General features: G+C 42.2%; 1 protein-coding gene across 2 annotated transcripts in view; it reads right to left on the minus strand.

Moving 5' to 3' along the window:
- The window catches only part of LOC122928973 (phospholipase A2 inhibitor gamma subunit B-like), a 30,424-nt gene extending 17,926 nt beyond the window's left edge, over positions 1–12,498 (minus strand). The window contains exons 1-4 of one of the 2 annotated variants that reach the window (XM_044282336.1): positions 12,335–12,498; positions 5,662–5,778; positions 3,477–3,614; positions 780–920 (exon numbers count right to left, since the gene is read on the minus strand). In XM_044282336.1, coding sequence (XP_044138271.1) covers positions 780–920; positions 3,477–3,614; positions 5,662–5,778; positions 12,335–12,392 — 454 coding nt within the window. In that variant the 5' untranslated portion in view covers positions 12,393–12,498. The remainder of the gene's footprint in view (positions 1–779; positions 921–3,476; positions 3,615–5,661; positions 5,779–12,334) is intronic. The other variant, XM_044282337.1, reaches the window with a different exon arrangement.
- Positions 12,499–12,897: the final 399 nt, after the last annotated feature.

Raw genomic sequence — 12,897 nt, forward strand, 5'->3', positions numbered from 1 at the left:
GGAGGCCATCTATGACTTTAACGGGCACTGTGAAAAGCTTCTCTTCTAGGGGTGAGGGAAATTGAAGACTTGCTGTCAGGTCTCCCCAGAAATAACAGCTGATTGTCAGGGGTTCTTGAGATCTGGTAGTTGTTTTAAGAGGCCACATCATGCCCTTTTCATGGTCTCTTGTAGCCTATCCAGGTTTAGGGGCTCCATGACCTTTCTTATTTCTGATGAAGAATCAAATTATGATTTTGGGGCTTGTTACTTCTTTAGCCCAAATTTAGATGAAGACTTCAAAAGGACTGGTCTACCTCAACTACACTATGGTTTCTAATCTGCTCTTCAGTGTTGGACACCTCTTATTTAGGCTCAATGGAAAAGACCTAAAACAGTGATGTCCAACCTGTAGTCTTAGAGCTGTTGCAAAACTATGCCTCTCAATATGCTTGGAGTTGTAGTTTTGCAACAGCTGAGCAGTTAGAAGAGTGGCAAGTTGAGGTCAAGTTCTCTCTTGACCAAGGATAAATGTACCATGGAGGTAGACCATATGATTACTGATAAAAACTTGGCGAAGGGTTGGCTTGTGATAACTGCACAGAGGTTATAGCCAGCATGGTTGCTGTGAGGGCTATGAGTGAATGGGCCTAATAATGGTGGTCCAGATGGCAAGAATTAGCACAAAAGATGGAGCACCATTTTAGTTTTGCGAATGTCCATCCTCTTTTATCTGTAGACCACTTTTGGTGGGAATATTTGTTTCATTTTACTATATCTATCTATTTTATCTAATTTACCATAGTATTGGCTGGTTTGGAGCAAGCAGGCATCTTCCTCTCCAGTACAGTCTATGGTATGCATAGAGGAACACCACTTTGAGGAGACAGATAAGCAGGTTTGGCAGGTTAAGCCATTTGGCTGAAAATTATAATCGGGTACTAAAATAAAAAAAAATAAAAAAATAAGAATTGAATAAATAAATAATGAGCAGTAAAAAAAAATAAGCTAGAAAAATACAAATAAATACATAAATAAAATTTAAAAAGACAAATAATCATCAATACTAAATAGAAATGATAAATACACAAATAATTATACTGTAAATAGCAAATTAATCATCAATAAATAATAAATAAGAATTATAAATAATTAACAATTAATTATAAATATCAAATAAATAATTAATAAGTACAGATGAATACATATTAAAAATAATCAATACATAAATAAAAAGCACTAAATAATAAATGCTAAACTGAAAAAATAAATCCATAAAAGAAAAGAAATTAAAAATATAAATAAATACTCAAATAATAAATACTAAATAACAGGAAATAAAAAAGATAATCAGCAATTATTTATAAAAAAAAATAAGCAAATAAACAAATAGATATAAAACAAATATTAAGATGTGATCAACAAATAGTAAGAGTAAAATAATAAATAATTAAATAAATATGTTCATAAAATAAATTCATAAAAAATTAAAAAGTCAAATAAATAATCAACAATAATAAAAAATAAATAAATAAAAAAAGGATATATAATCATCAATTATTTATAAATCCCCAAAAATATACAGTACAGACCAAAAGTTTGTACACACCTTCTCATTCAAAGAGTTTTCTTTATTTTCATGACTATGAAAATTGTAGATTTACACTGAAGGCATCAAAACTATGAATTAACACATGTGGAATTATATACATAACAAAAAAGTGTGAAACAACTGAAAATATGTCATATTCTAGGTTCTTCAAAGTAGCCACTTTTTGCTTTGATTACTGCTTTGCACACTCTTGGCATTCTCTTGATGAGCTTCAAGAGGTAGTCACCTGAAATGGTCTTCCAACAGTCTTGAAGGAGTTCCCAGAGATGCTTAGCACTTGTTGGCCCTTTTGCCTTCACTCTGCGGTCCAGCTCACCCCAAACCATCTCGATTGGGTTCAGGTCCGGTGACTGTGGAGGCCAGGTCATCTGGCGCAGCACCCCATCACTCTGCTTCATGGTCAAATAGCCCTTACACAGCCTGGAGGTGTGTTTGGGGTCATTGTCCTGTTGTAAAATAAATGATGGTCCAACTAAACGCAAACCGGGTGGAATAGCATGCTGCTGCAAGATGCTGTGGTAGCCATGCTGGTTCAGTATGCCTTCAATTTTGAATAAATCCCCAACAGTGTCACCAGCAAAGCATCCCCACACCATCACACCTCCTCCTCCATGCTTCACGGTGGGAACCAGGCATGTAGAGTCCATCCGTTCACCTTTTCTGCGTCGCACAAAGACACGGTGGTTGGAACCAAAGATCTCAAATTTGGACTCATCAGACCAAAGCACAGATTTCCACTGGTCTAATGTCCATTTCTTGTGTTCTTTAGCCCAAACAAGTCTCTTCTGCTTGTTGCCTGTCCTTAGCAGTGGTTTCCTAGCAGATATTCTACCATGAAGGCCTGATTCACACAGTCTCCTCTTAACAGTTGTTCTAGAGATGTGTCTGCTGCAAGAATTCTGTGTAGCATTGACCTGGTCTCTAATCTGAGCAGCTGTTAACCTGCGATTTCTGAGGCTGGTGACTTGGATGAACTTATCCTCCGCAGCAGAAGTGACTCTTGGTCTTCCTTTCCTGGGGCGGTCCGCATGTGAGCCAGTTTCTTTGTAGCGCTTGATGGTTTTTGTGACTGCACTTGGGGACACTTTCAAAGTTTTCCCAATTTTTCGGACTGACTGACCTTCATTTCTTAAAGTAATGATGGCCACTCATTTTTCTTTACTTAGCTGCTTTTTTCTTGCCATAATACAAATTCTAACCGTCTATTCAGTAGGACTATCAGCTGTGTATCCACCTGACTTCTCCACAACGCAACTGATGGTCCCAACCCCATTTATAAGGCAAGAAATCCCACTTATTAAACCTGACAGGGCACACCTGTGAAGTGAAAACCATTTCAGGTGACTACCTCTTGAAGCTCATCAAGAGAATGCCAAGAGTGTGCAAAGCAGTAATCAAAGCAAAAGGTGGCTACTTTGAAGAACCTAGAATATGACAGATTTTCAGTTGTTTCACACTTTTTTGTTATGTATATAATTCCACATGTGTTAATTCATAGTTTTGATGCCTTCAGTGTGAATCTACAATTTTCATAGTCATGGAAATAAAGAAAACTCTTTGAATAAGAAGGTGTGTCCAAACTTTTGGTCTGTACTGTGTATTAGAATACTCTGGTCCAGAAATTCAGATAATATGCCACATATTTTCTATTTGAACATCTGTTATAATATACATACTGTAGAATAGAACTGCATATGCCAACTTTCAACATAAATAATGTACCCACTATAGTGGACTAGGACCCTCCCCTTAGTAATGCAGAGGGCACTGAAGGGGCCATTGGGGCCTCCAGCTTGGGCACATGGGATTTTGCAATGTGTTTGCTTTGTATATAGTTAAAGGTCAGGGGCTGTAGCGATGATTCATGGTGGTCGGTGATACTTACATGTGGGGGGCGGTGGAGTACAGTTATCTGTGTCACAGCAGGTTGTGCTTCTCTGGAGTCGACCGCTGGATGCACTGATACTGCCGGGGGCATCACACTGATGTCTGGGAGCACACAACATGGAGAATATCGCCCCATCTATAATAACAGACAATATAAGGTATTCTATATTACTTCTGACTTTGCTTCTGGCTATTCTTCTTCATACAGAACTACTAAATGACAATAATCCGTGCCCTGCAGTGCTCCTCTAAAAATAAGGAGTTCATACAGATCTAGCAGTTTCATGATCAGAATTCCAGAACTACAGTGAAGACTGGCAAAAAGACAAAGAAGTAGAAGAGGAGAAAGTAATTCATCATAATATTGCAGAATTATGTATTATTTAAGGTCCCAGCATGATGGCAACCCCTGCGAGCAGTGTACAGGAAGTGCAACGTGCCGCCCCCCAGGACCGATTGTGTCCCAGGTCTATAGGAATACCAAGTGTTGTGGTGCAGCCCTAATTGTCTCTGTCTCTGTATGTGTTACGGTGGTCCTACCTGGATACAGCCGATCCCCAGGGTTAGCTCCGAAGCAATAAAGGGGATGAGTAATGGTGGAGGTCAAGACTAAATATGGAGTCCAGACTCTTATAAGGTTCAACAGCTTTACTTGCATCCAGAAAATAGTCAGGCTTTCTCTTGGTTCCAGCAGGCTTTGGCATAAACTGACAGGCAAAGTTGATAACTCTGCTTTCTCTCTCTGCTGTCCTAAACTCTGCTTTAGTCTGGTAGCTGGACTTTCGGTCTGTTTTCTATCTGTGGAGTGGGGTGCCTTTGCATGTTGACCCCCTCCGGACACATTGTAAATCTGCAAGGAGTCAGGGTGTTTTATGAGTAGTGTTGAGAGCGAATATTCTAATCGCAAATTTTTATCGCGAATATCGGCACTTCTAGAATTCGCAAAGATCTAGAATATAATGCTATATCTTCGTAATAGCAAATATTCTAGATTATTCTTTTCTCACTTATTATAAATAACTTCTATTAGTCCTCATTATACTATCAGTCATACCTTCTTATTATTTATAGTGCAACAGCACTCTACAAACCAAATAAAGTACAAATTCATTTGAGCCCGTCTGCCGCACGCCAAGGCGATCTCTATAAGACCATTTTGGCACCACACAGATATAAACCAAAAGGGGCCCAGCATGCATGTGGGACGTGCACTTCCTGAATTTCATGATCGCTGTCATAGCACATAACAGGTGAGTTTTAGTGTTAGGACCCGTCTTATAGAGATCGCCTTGGCGTGCGGCAGACGGGCTCAAATGATTTTGTACAAAATGTATTTGCTAAGCATCTCTAAGTTATTAGCATAGCATTTGCAATATAATATACCTTTGTACTTTAGTTGGTTTGTAGAGTGGTGTTGCACTATGTGTTTTTCATATATATATTTGCAGCCACAGCAACATGCACCTACGCATTGGGATGTGCTGACCCTAACCACCCCTTTTTTGGGGGACCTGAGCACCTAGATCATTATCATTAGGGTGACAAAAATTGTTAATTTTTTTTGGGATGCCAGCTAACTCTTCTCTCACTGCTTAGGAGGGCTGCATAACAATTTTCAGTTTTCTAATTGCCCTAACATTATATTCAATAACCTTTCCATACTGTTTTGTCATGTAAACTCATTTGCATAAACTTGGGCATATGGAAAAGACATGCAAATTAGCTGAATCTGCCTTGTTTTTCAGCTGAAACACTATTTGCATGTATTTCCCATATGCCCAAGTTTATGCAAATGAGTTTACATGACAAAACAGTATAGAAAGGTTATTGAATATAATGTTAGGACAGGACTGGCCCACTTCTGCCCAAAGGGTAGAGAATGGAATGGTAAGTTCTATTCTATCTAAATATCTCTCTGCGATATAGCTGCTGCCTCCTGCTGGGGAACCAGGCACAGTACATGAACATAACAGTAACATAGCAAGATTATGAATACACAATGTGAAGGTCCTGGAAATAAATACAAAGATGACATTTATGTTAGACCATTAGAGACAGTAGCGGAGTGCAGAAATGGTAATACCACTCTGGGGTATTACAGATGCCATAGGTGGTTGTCAACCACACAGTATAGGGGATGTGATAAATATCTGCCGCATAAAAAGTATAATAAAGTATCGCACGTGTATTCGTCAGGGTGTAGGAGGAGGCGCAGACATGATCCTCAGGACAGACCACGCTGGAGGCATTGCAGAATTTAGCATTGGCAGTCGTACACACTTTGCAAGTCAGAGCGCCACCTGTGGAGACAGAGAGAGCGACTTAATGAGCATCTTACAGCTTCACACAATTTTAGAACACTATGGCCCTGACTTAAAGTAGTTGTCTCATCTGAGACAACGGGGGCATATCGCTAGGACATAGACCCATTGTCTGATAGGTGCGGGTCCTACCCCTGGGACCTGCACCTATATCGAGAATGGAGCAAGCCAAAGTGGTGGCTGAAGGACTCCTAGCGATATCCCCCCATTGTCTTTAGATGGGAATACCTCTTTAAGCCTCATTCACACCTCAGTGCTCCCCATGTGCTGTACATGTTCTCCACTGACAGCACACGTATCCATTCATTTTAATTTGTGTATTCACACGTCCGTGGTTTTAGCACAGTCTGTGGTTTTAGCATGGAAGCATGCTCTATTTCGTCCGTGTTCACAGATCCATCACGCCCATTATAGTCCCATTTAAACCTATTCACGGATCATTGGGAAGTGATGCTTTGAAAATTCTTTTTTAGCTGCATCGTGTCCATGAAACACAGATAACACATGGACAGCATAAAATGGACACATGGATCCTTCACAGGCATCTTCACGGAGGCATCACTGACCACCTTTTCATGGATTTGAGCACGGACAAGAACGTGTGTGTGAGGAATATGGATTATCATTTATTGGCAGCCCTGATTGTCATTTGATTCACCTTTTGGCATGTACACAGTCAGTGTACATGAAAAATATGTTCGTACCCCCGGCCATCTACGGTCAGCAAGCAAGAAAGGAAGCTCCAGGGGTCCAGGCTTCAAGGAGGCCCCAGGTGGATAAAATCACACCTCAACCAGCCAGTTTGGAGGCAAGCTGATCCTGCATGAAAACCCCCAGCAGGAGGTCTCAGCTCTTGCCCAGGATCAATGATACCTCCCAGACATGTTGGCACCTACATTTCATAAGGAATTATGAATCGTCCGTCCATGCCAGGCATAATTCGGTTATCTTTTTGCGACCCTGGGGCAAAGCCAAGCATCCATGTTCTACTGGCTTGAGGCTAGGATGCCACAGAAACCAAATAACGGTAGCATGTTTGGACTCTAGTTGTAGCTGGAACCCAGGCGGATCAATTGGGCCCAGAGCCATATTCCTGCGACATTCTGGTCTGGGGCTATGAGCCCTAAGGGGTTTTATGGGTCATTTGCTGCCAGCACCAGAGTAGGAGAGGTGGACCCTACCCATAATCAGGGAGGGGAGCGGCGTCTTTTCTGAAGGGGGTCACATCATGCAAATGTGTTTGGAGAGACCTGGAAACTGACATCACCGCCCCCACGTGACTGCAGCCAAGGACTATTCCACCATCATAGACCTTTCGACTACCCGGTAACTGACTTCTGCTCTGCTTAACCCTGTTGTACCTATATCACCTGTATCTGTAACCTTAGACCACTGTATATATTCTCTATGTGTATAGTGTTATATTTTGTGTGCCCTTAAGGCGATTAAATATATAATTTAATCTTATGCTGTCCTTGTATCTAGATCACGAATCCCCACGTCCGCGTTGTGGCCTAGTTATAAGCTACCACGGGTTGGTTTCTCATCCTATGTAATCCCGTTAGTGGACCGGCTTATATCAAACGAGAAGCTGGTGGCAGATACCCGGGCTGAGGCAGTGAAAAGGCTCTCTCAGCTTGTTGCCTCTCTGTGCCCGCGTGGACAGGAAGTATCTGTGTAAACTGTACCAAGCTGACCTTACCTGCTTCTCTGGAGGGCGTAATGTCACGCTTTGGTAACAAGTGACCATACTGCGTCTCATGAGCTTGACGTAGGTGACATCAAGCGGGCGCGAGGCGTAGTATTTGTCACAGTGTGAATGAGGCTTTATCCAGGCTGGGGTGTGCTATCCTGGTCTTGATAGGATTTGCGTTGCCGGAGGAGGCATGTCATTTATGACGAGCATAAATGACCTGCCTCCTCCGGCAGTCCGTGCGCCGTAATGAGATCTATGACAGCTAGTAGCTTCCTAAGATTTCAGTAGTTATTTATGCCACTTTCTGGTGTAATTAATGATGAATTAGCCGGTGGTGGTCGCCCCACACTTGCGATGCCCTCATCGTACCGCTTTTTATAGACTTGCAAAATACATTAAAAAGTTGCAAACCTGGTGGATTTTCAACTTTTCCACACCAAAAAGAGGCGTATGGGGAATAATGAGTTTCCCCCTATGTATTTCCATCATTGTGAACCCCTCCCTCTCGAATAATACAGTTTAACCCCTGAACCATAAAAGTACCTTATGGCAATCAGCTAGTTAGTGTGAGGCTCCCACCTCCCACCCTTCACCACTATCTCCCCCGAGACATGATTGCTGGGTTCTGATGAGTCATTATGGCGGCCAGGGACCCAACAATCCCCTCCAGGGCTGCCGGATACGGTTTTACAATGACAGACATCTTGGATTGTAACAGTAGCATTGCAGTGTATCATATCAGTGATATCTCAGATCTCATGTTCAGGTTCCCTGTTTAGATGGTAAAAAAAAATAATTAAAAAGCGTGAAGAATAATAAATAAAAAAAATCATTTTTTGGAAAAAAGAAACCAAAAAAAAAATTCATAAATTGTTTTGTCAAGTCTGCAGTGACAGAGAAAGTTTTCACAATATTTACACCACATTGCGAACATTGTAAAAATAAAGAAAGAAAACAATGCTAAGGCCCCTTTCACACTAGCGTTGTTGGATTCCGGCAGGCAGTTCCGTTGCTGACAAATGCATTGAAATACCGGATCCGTCTCTCCGGTGTCATCCAGAAAAACGGATCCGGTATTTATTTTTTCACATTTTGAAAGGTCTGCGCATGCGCAGACTGGAAGACCGAATCCGTCAATGCAGCAATTTTAATACATTTCAATGGAAATGAATGCAAGTGTTCCGGAATTTTAGCCGGAGAAAATACCGCAGCATGCTGCAGTATTTTCTCCAGCCAAATACCGTAAAAGGGACGGAACGGAAGATATCCTGATGCATACTGAACGGATTGCTTTCCTTTCAGAATGCATTAGGACCAAACTGATCAGTTTTTTTTTCCGGTATTGAGCCCCTATGATGGAACTCAATACCGGAAAACTTTAACGCTGGTGTGAAAGTACCCTGAGTTTGCAGTTTTTTTCTGCATTCCGTCATAAATGCAATAAATAGTGCTCAAAAAGCTGTACAGCAAAATGGCAGCAATGGGAACCACAACTCATTTTGCACAAAAAACATAAGAAACGTAAAAATCTTACAGCAACTTGAATGTGATGGACACTGAAAAAGAAAGTGCAAAAATAGAAACATATTAAAGAGACTATACAAGGCCGTTCCTTTCATAATCGTAACAGAATGCAGAGTAAGGTTAGTGTGACACTTATACCGCGTGGTGAATGCTGTAAAAGCCGAGCACTTTTTCCACCCCGTTCCCCCACAACAAGTTATACAATACATTAGATGTATCCCAAAATGGTGCTACAGCTCGTCTTGGAAAAAATGACCTCTTACAGCTATGGTAAATAATTTTTTTAAAAAGATATGGCCTCAAAGGGGTTGCCCAGGATTTTACTGTTGATGGCCTATCCCCAGGACAGGCCATCCCTATCTGATCTGCAGAAGTCCAACATCCTGCATCCAGCAATCAACTCTTCTGCAGTAGTTTCAGTGCTGGAAGTCGGGACAGAACTCCACAGCGCCTTTGATTCTGTAGTGGACAGAGTTGGTAACTGCGGCATTCGCCTTAGTGGGAGCATCACTGCATTTACCAGCTCTGTCCCCTGCAGAACAGATGATTGTCAGGTGTCTGGGTTGTCAGACCTCCATTGATCAGATATAGGCGGCTTGTCCAGAATAAAGGTCATCAATATTGAAATCTCAGACAATCCCTTTAAAGGGGTTAACGGGTTTAAAAAACATTTCTCAAAAAAGTAGCTTTGTCTGCACTATTTTTTTGTGGTAACTAAATGTACAAAAGCAGCAAAGAAAGCAAAAACAGCACAGGTAACAGAGGCAACACAAACAGCAAAGGAAGCACATACACCACAGACAACACAAACAGCCTTTAGCAGCAAAGGAAGCACAAACAGCACATTCAACATAAACAGCATAGGTGGCAAGGGCAACACACACACAGCACAAGCAACACAGACAGCATAAGCAGCAAAGGAAGCACAAACAGCAAAGCCTGCAAAAGCAACACACATCACAAGCAACACAGATAGCATAAGCAGCAAAGGAAGCACAAACAGCATAGACAGCAGAAGCAGCAAAGGAAGCACAAACAGCATAGGCAACACAAACAGCAAAGGCAACACAAACAGCAAAGGCAACACAAACAGCAAAGGCAACACAAACAGCAAAAGCAGCAAAGGAAGCACAAACAGTACAGATAACACAATCAGAACAAGCCTCTATTTTTTCTGTTCTTCTAATGGCTTAGAACAGGCATCCCCAAACTGCGGCCCTGCAGCTGTTGCAAAACTACAACTCCCAGCATGCCCGGACAGCCTACAGGTATCAGTCTACAGCAGGGCATTGTGGGAGTTGTAGTTTTACAATAGCTGGAGGGCCGCAGTTTGAGGATGCTGCCTGGCTTAGAAGAACAGAAAATGAAATGGTGATGTAAACCCAGCCTAAGGGCTCATGTACACGACGGTCAGCTGCTTTGAGGTCCACAAATTGCAGATCCGCATAACACAGATACCGGCAATGTGCCCCTAACAGAACAGTCCTATCCATGTCCGTAATGAAGACAATAATAGGACATGTTCTATTCTTTTGCGTAGCGGACATTCAGAAACGGAATGCACACGGAGTCATTTCAGTTTTTTTGCAGACCCATTAAAATGAACGGTTCCGCATATGGACATGTAAAGAAACTGAAATTGTACATGTAAAGAACACTAATTGTAGGAAGAAAAAAAAACTGTAAAAGGAAAAAAATAATAATAAACGCAACAATTCCACCAAAATGGCAGCGTGCAAACCTTCAACCATAAAACATAAATTAAAAAAATGATGGCGATTGATGAAAACCATAAAGAGGAAATAGAAATCCCTGCGGAATAGTCATACATTGTATCCTGCAGTACAGCATTCTGCCAGCAGGTGGCGGTCAGTGACCAGCTGTGAAGTCCCTGAAGTTACAATGTTCTAAGCCTTCGCCCTGTGCGCTCCTCCTCGGGTCACGTGTCCCCTCATCATACAGTGAGTGTACAGCACTGTGTATGTCATGTGCGCTGCCTCCAGCCCCACCGCGTCACATGGAAACATCTGTTACAAACATCTCTCCTCATTGGATTTGTTTTGGTCTCCAGGACACTGTGGGGCGGGAGGGTCCTCCGCGGGCGAGGTCATGAGGAATGTTCTATCCCAGCAGGACTATTACTTCCAGCATTGTAATCTTTGTAGATTGCCGTACTACCTCACCCATCATGTTACCGTGGATTTTGAATATGATTTGTCGATTTGAATACCTTGTTTTAATGTATATTTCCATTAAAGAGGAACTCTGACAGTAAGGGAAGGGGAGCCCCTATGGTACACAGATCTAGCAGAGCTGGGTCTCTCATAAGATGGCGCTGGTCCAGTGTGCATTGCATGGGACTGCACGTTAACGTCCTGATCTGCACTCATCAGGTGTGAAAGGAAAGCATGACATCGGTTCTGCTACATCAGAAGCTCGAAATGTGACGTCTTTTATTAACAATGTAGCAGACTTTGCCCACATCACATCATCATGGGGGTGGTTTTCCATAGGACTGCAGGTACACACACTACATGCCCGCTGCACGAGAGCCAGCTCAATGAACACTGCTACATCTGCATATGAAATACTTATCTTTTTAAAGAAGAAGAGCTGAGTTTGTTATTCGGCATGAACCACATAACATTTGTCACTTGTTTTACATAGGACTGCCAGTAACTACCATAGATTGTCTTTATAAGGAATTACAATGAACAAAAAAAAAAAAAAAAGCAGTTCAGCTCTGCTACATCTCCTTGTAAACATGTGAGATTTCTTCAAAAGATGTAGTAGTGCAGCTGATGTTATTACAATGGTTTTGCATAGGACTGCAGGTAATGTATACATTACCACATTGTACAAAGTCACTTCTGCTACATTTCTTTGTGTTGTAGGACAGAAACCTGCTCCCCCATCACCTCTGGTGTCCCTATAGAAAACTTCCTGTCATGGGACCCCCAACCACCCACATCAATGTCCACATAGTCACTGCCACCACAAGTCCTGCCATCGCTGGGTTGTGTCCTCCACAGGAGAACGCGCTGCGCAGAAAGGTGTCTCTTAAAGGGGCCCCACTTGTAGGAGTTCTCCCTTAAAGGGTCACATACAGTATCTAAGAAGCTGCATGATCTAAAAACAGTGGATGCGGTTGTCCGGTGGTGTCCTACGGGGCAGTAGGGTACATGACAGTAATCCTATGCACAAGACACTACAGATTGTCTTAAAGGAACAGTACACCTACAATAGAGCTGCTGGCAGGGTATACAGCACATTATATACAGATGCAGAGGTCCAGTGGATGTGAAGAAGACTTACCGGGAGTGACTAGGACAGAGAGAACCCATATTATTCCGGGGAGACGACCCTTCTCCATCCTGAGAATCCACACTGACAGTGAATCCTCAGAAACAGCCTGGGATTGCGAGAGCAGCGAGGCTGGGAGGGAGGAGAGGACTGGATGTCACATTTGGCAGGGAATTCAGTAATATGTAGTAAAGTCAGAGCAGTTAGAAGCTCGTTATCTTTGGACAATCCCTTTTTCTTGGAAGGCCCCCTCATTAGAGATGAGCAAAACTTTTAAGATTGGATTCGTTTCAGGTTCTTTTCATCAACTCAGGAGAAGATACCAAAAAGGAAAAACAGTCGGCACTCCTCTGTTCAGAGTCGTGGTGCTCGCGTCCAGGGTATGAAAAGCCCACTTACAATATGGAATAGAAGACCGGCACTTCACAAGTAGAATCTTCAGATTTTTATTTCAGCATAGGAGGAAATAGCGCAGAAGCGACAAAATCTGAAGATTCTACTTGTGAAGTGCCGGTCTTCTATTCCATAACTCAGGAGAAGAGAAGGATCTGAGGTTCCCTGCCAAGCTTCAGGAG

Source organism: Bufo gargarizans, chromosome 2 (assembly GCF_014858855.1).
Source record: "Bufo gargarizans isolate SCDJY-AF-19 chromosome 2, ASM1485885v1, whole genome shotgun sequence".
Classification (NCBI taxonomy): Eukaryota; Metazoa; Chordata; class Amphibia; order Anura; family Bufonidae; genus Bufo; species Bufo gargarizans.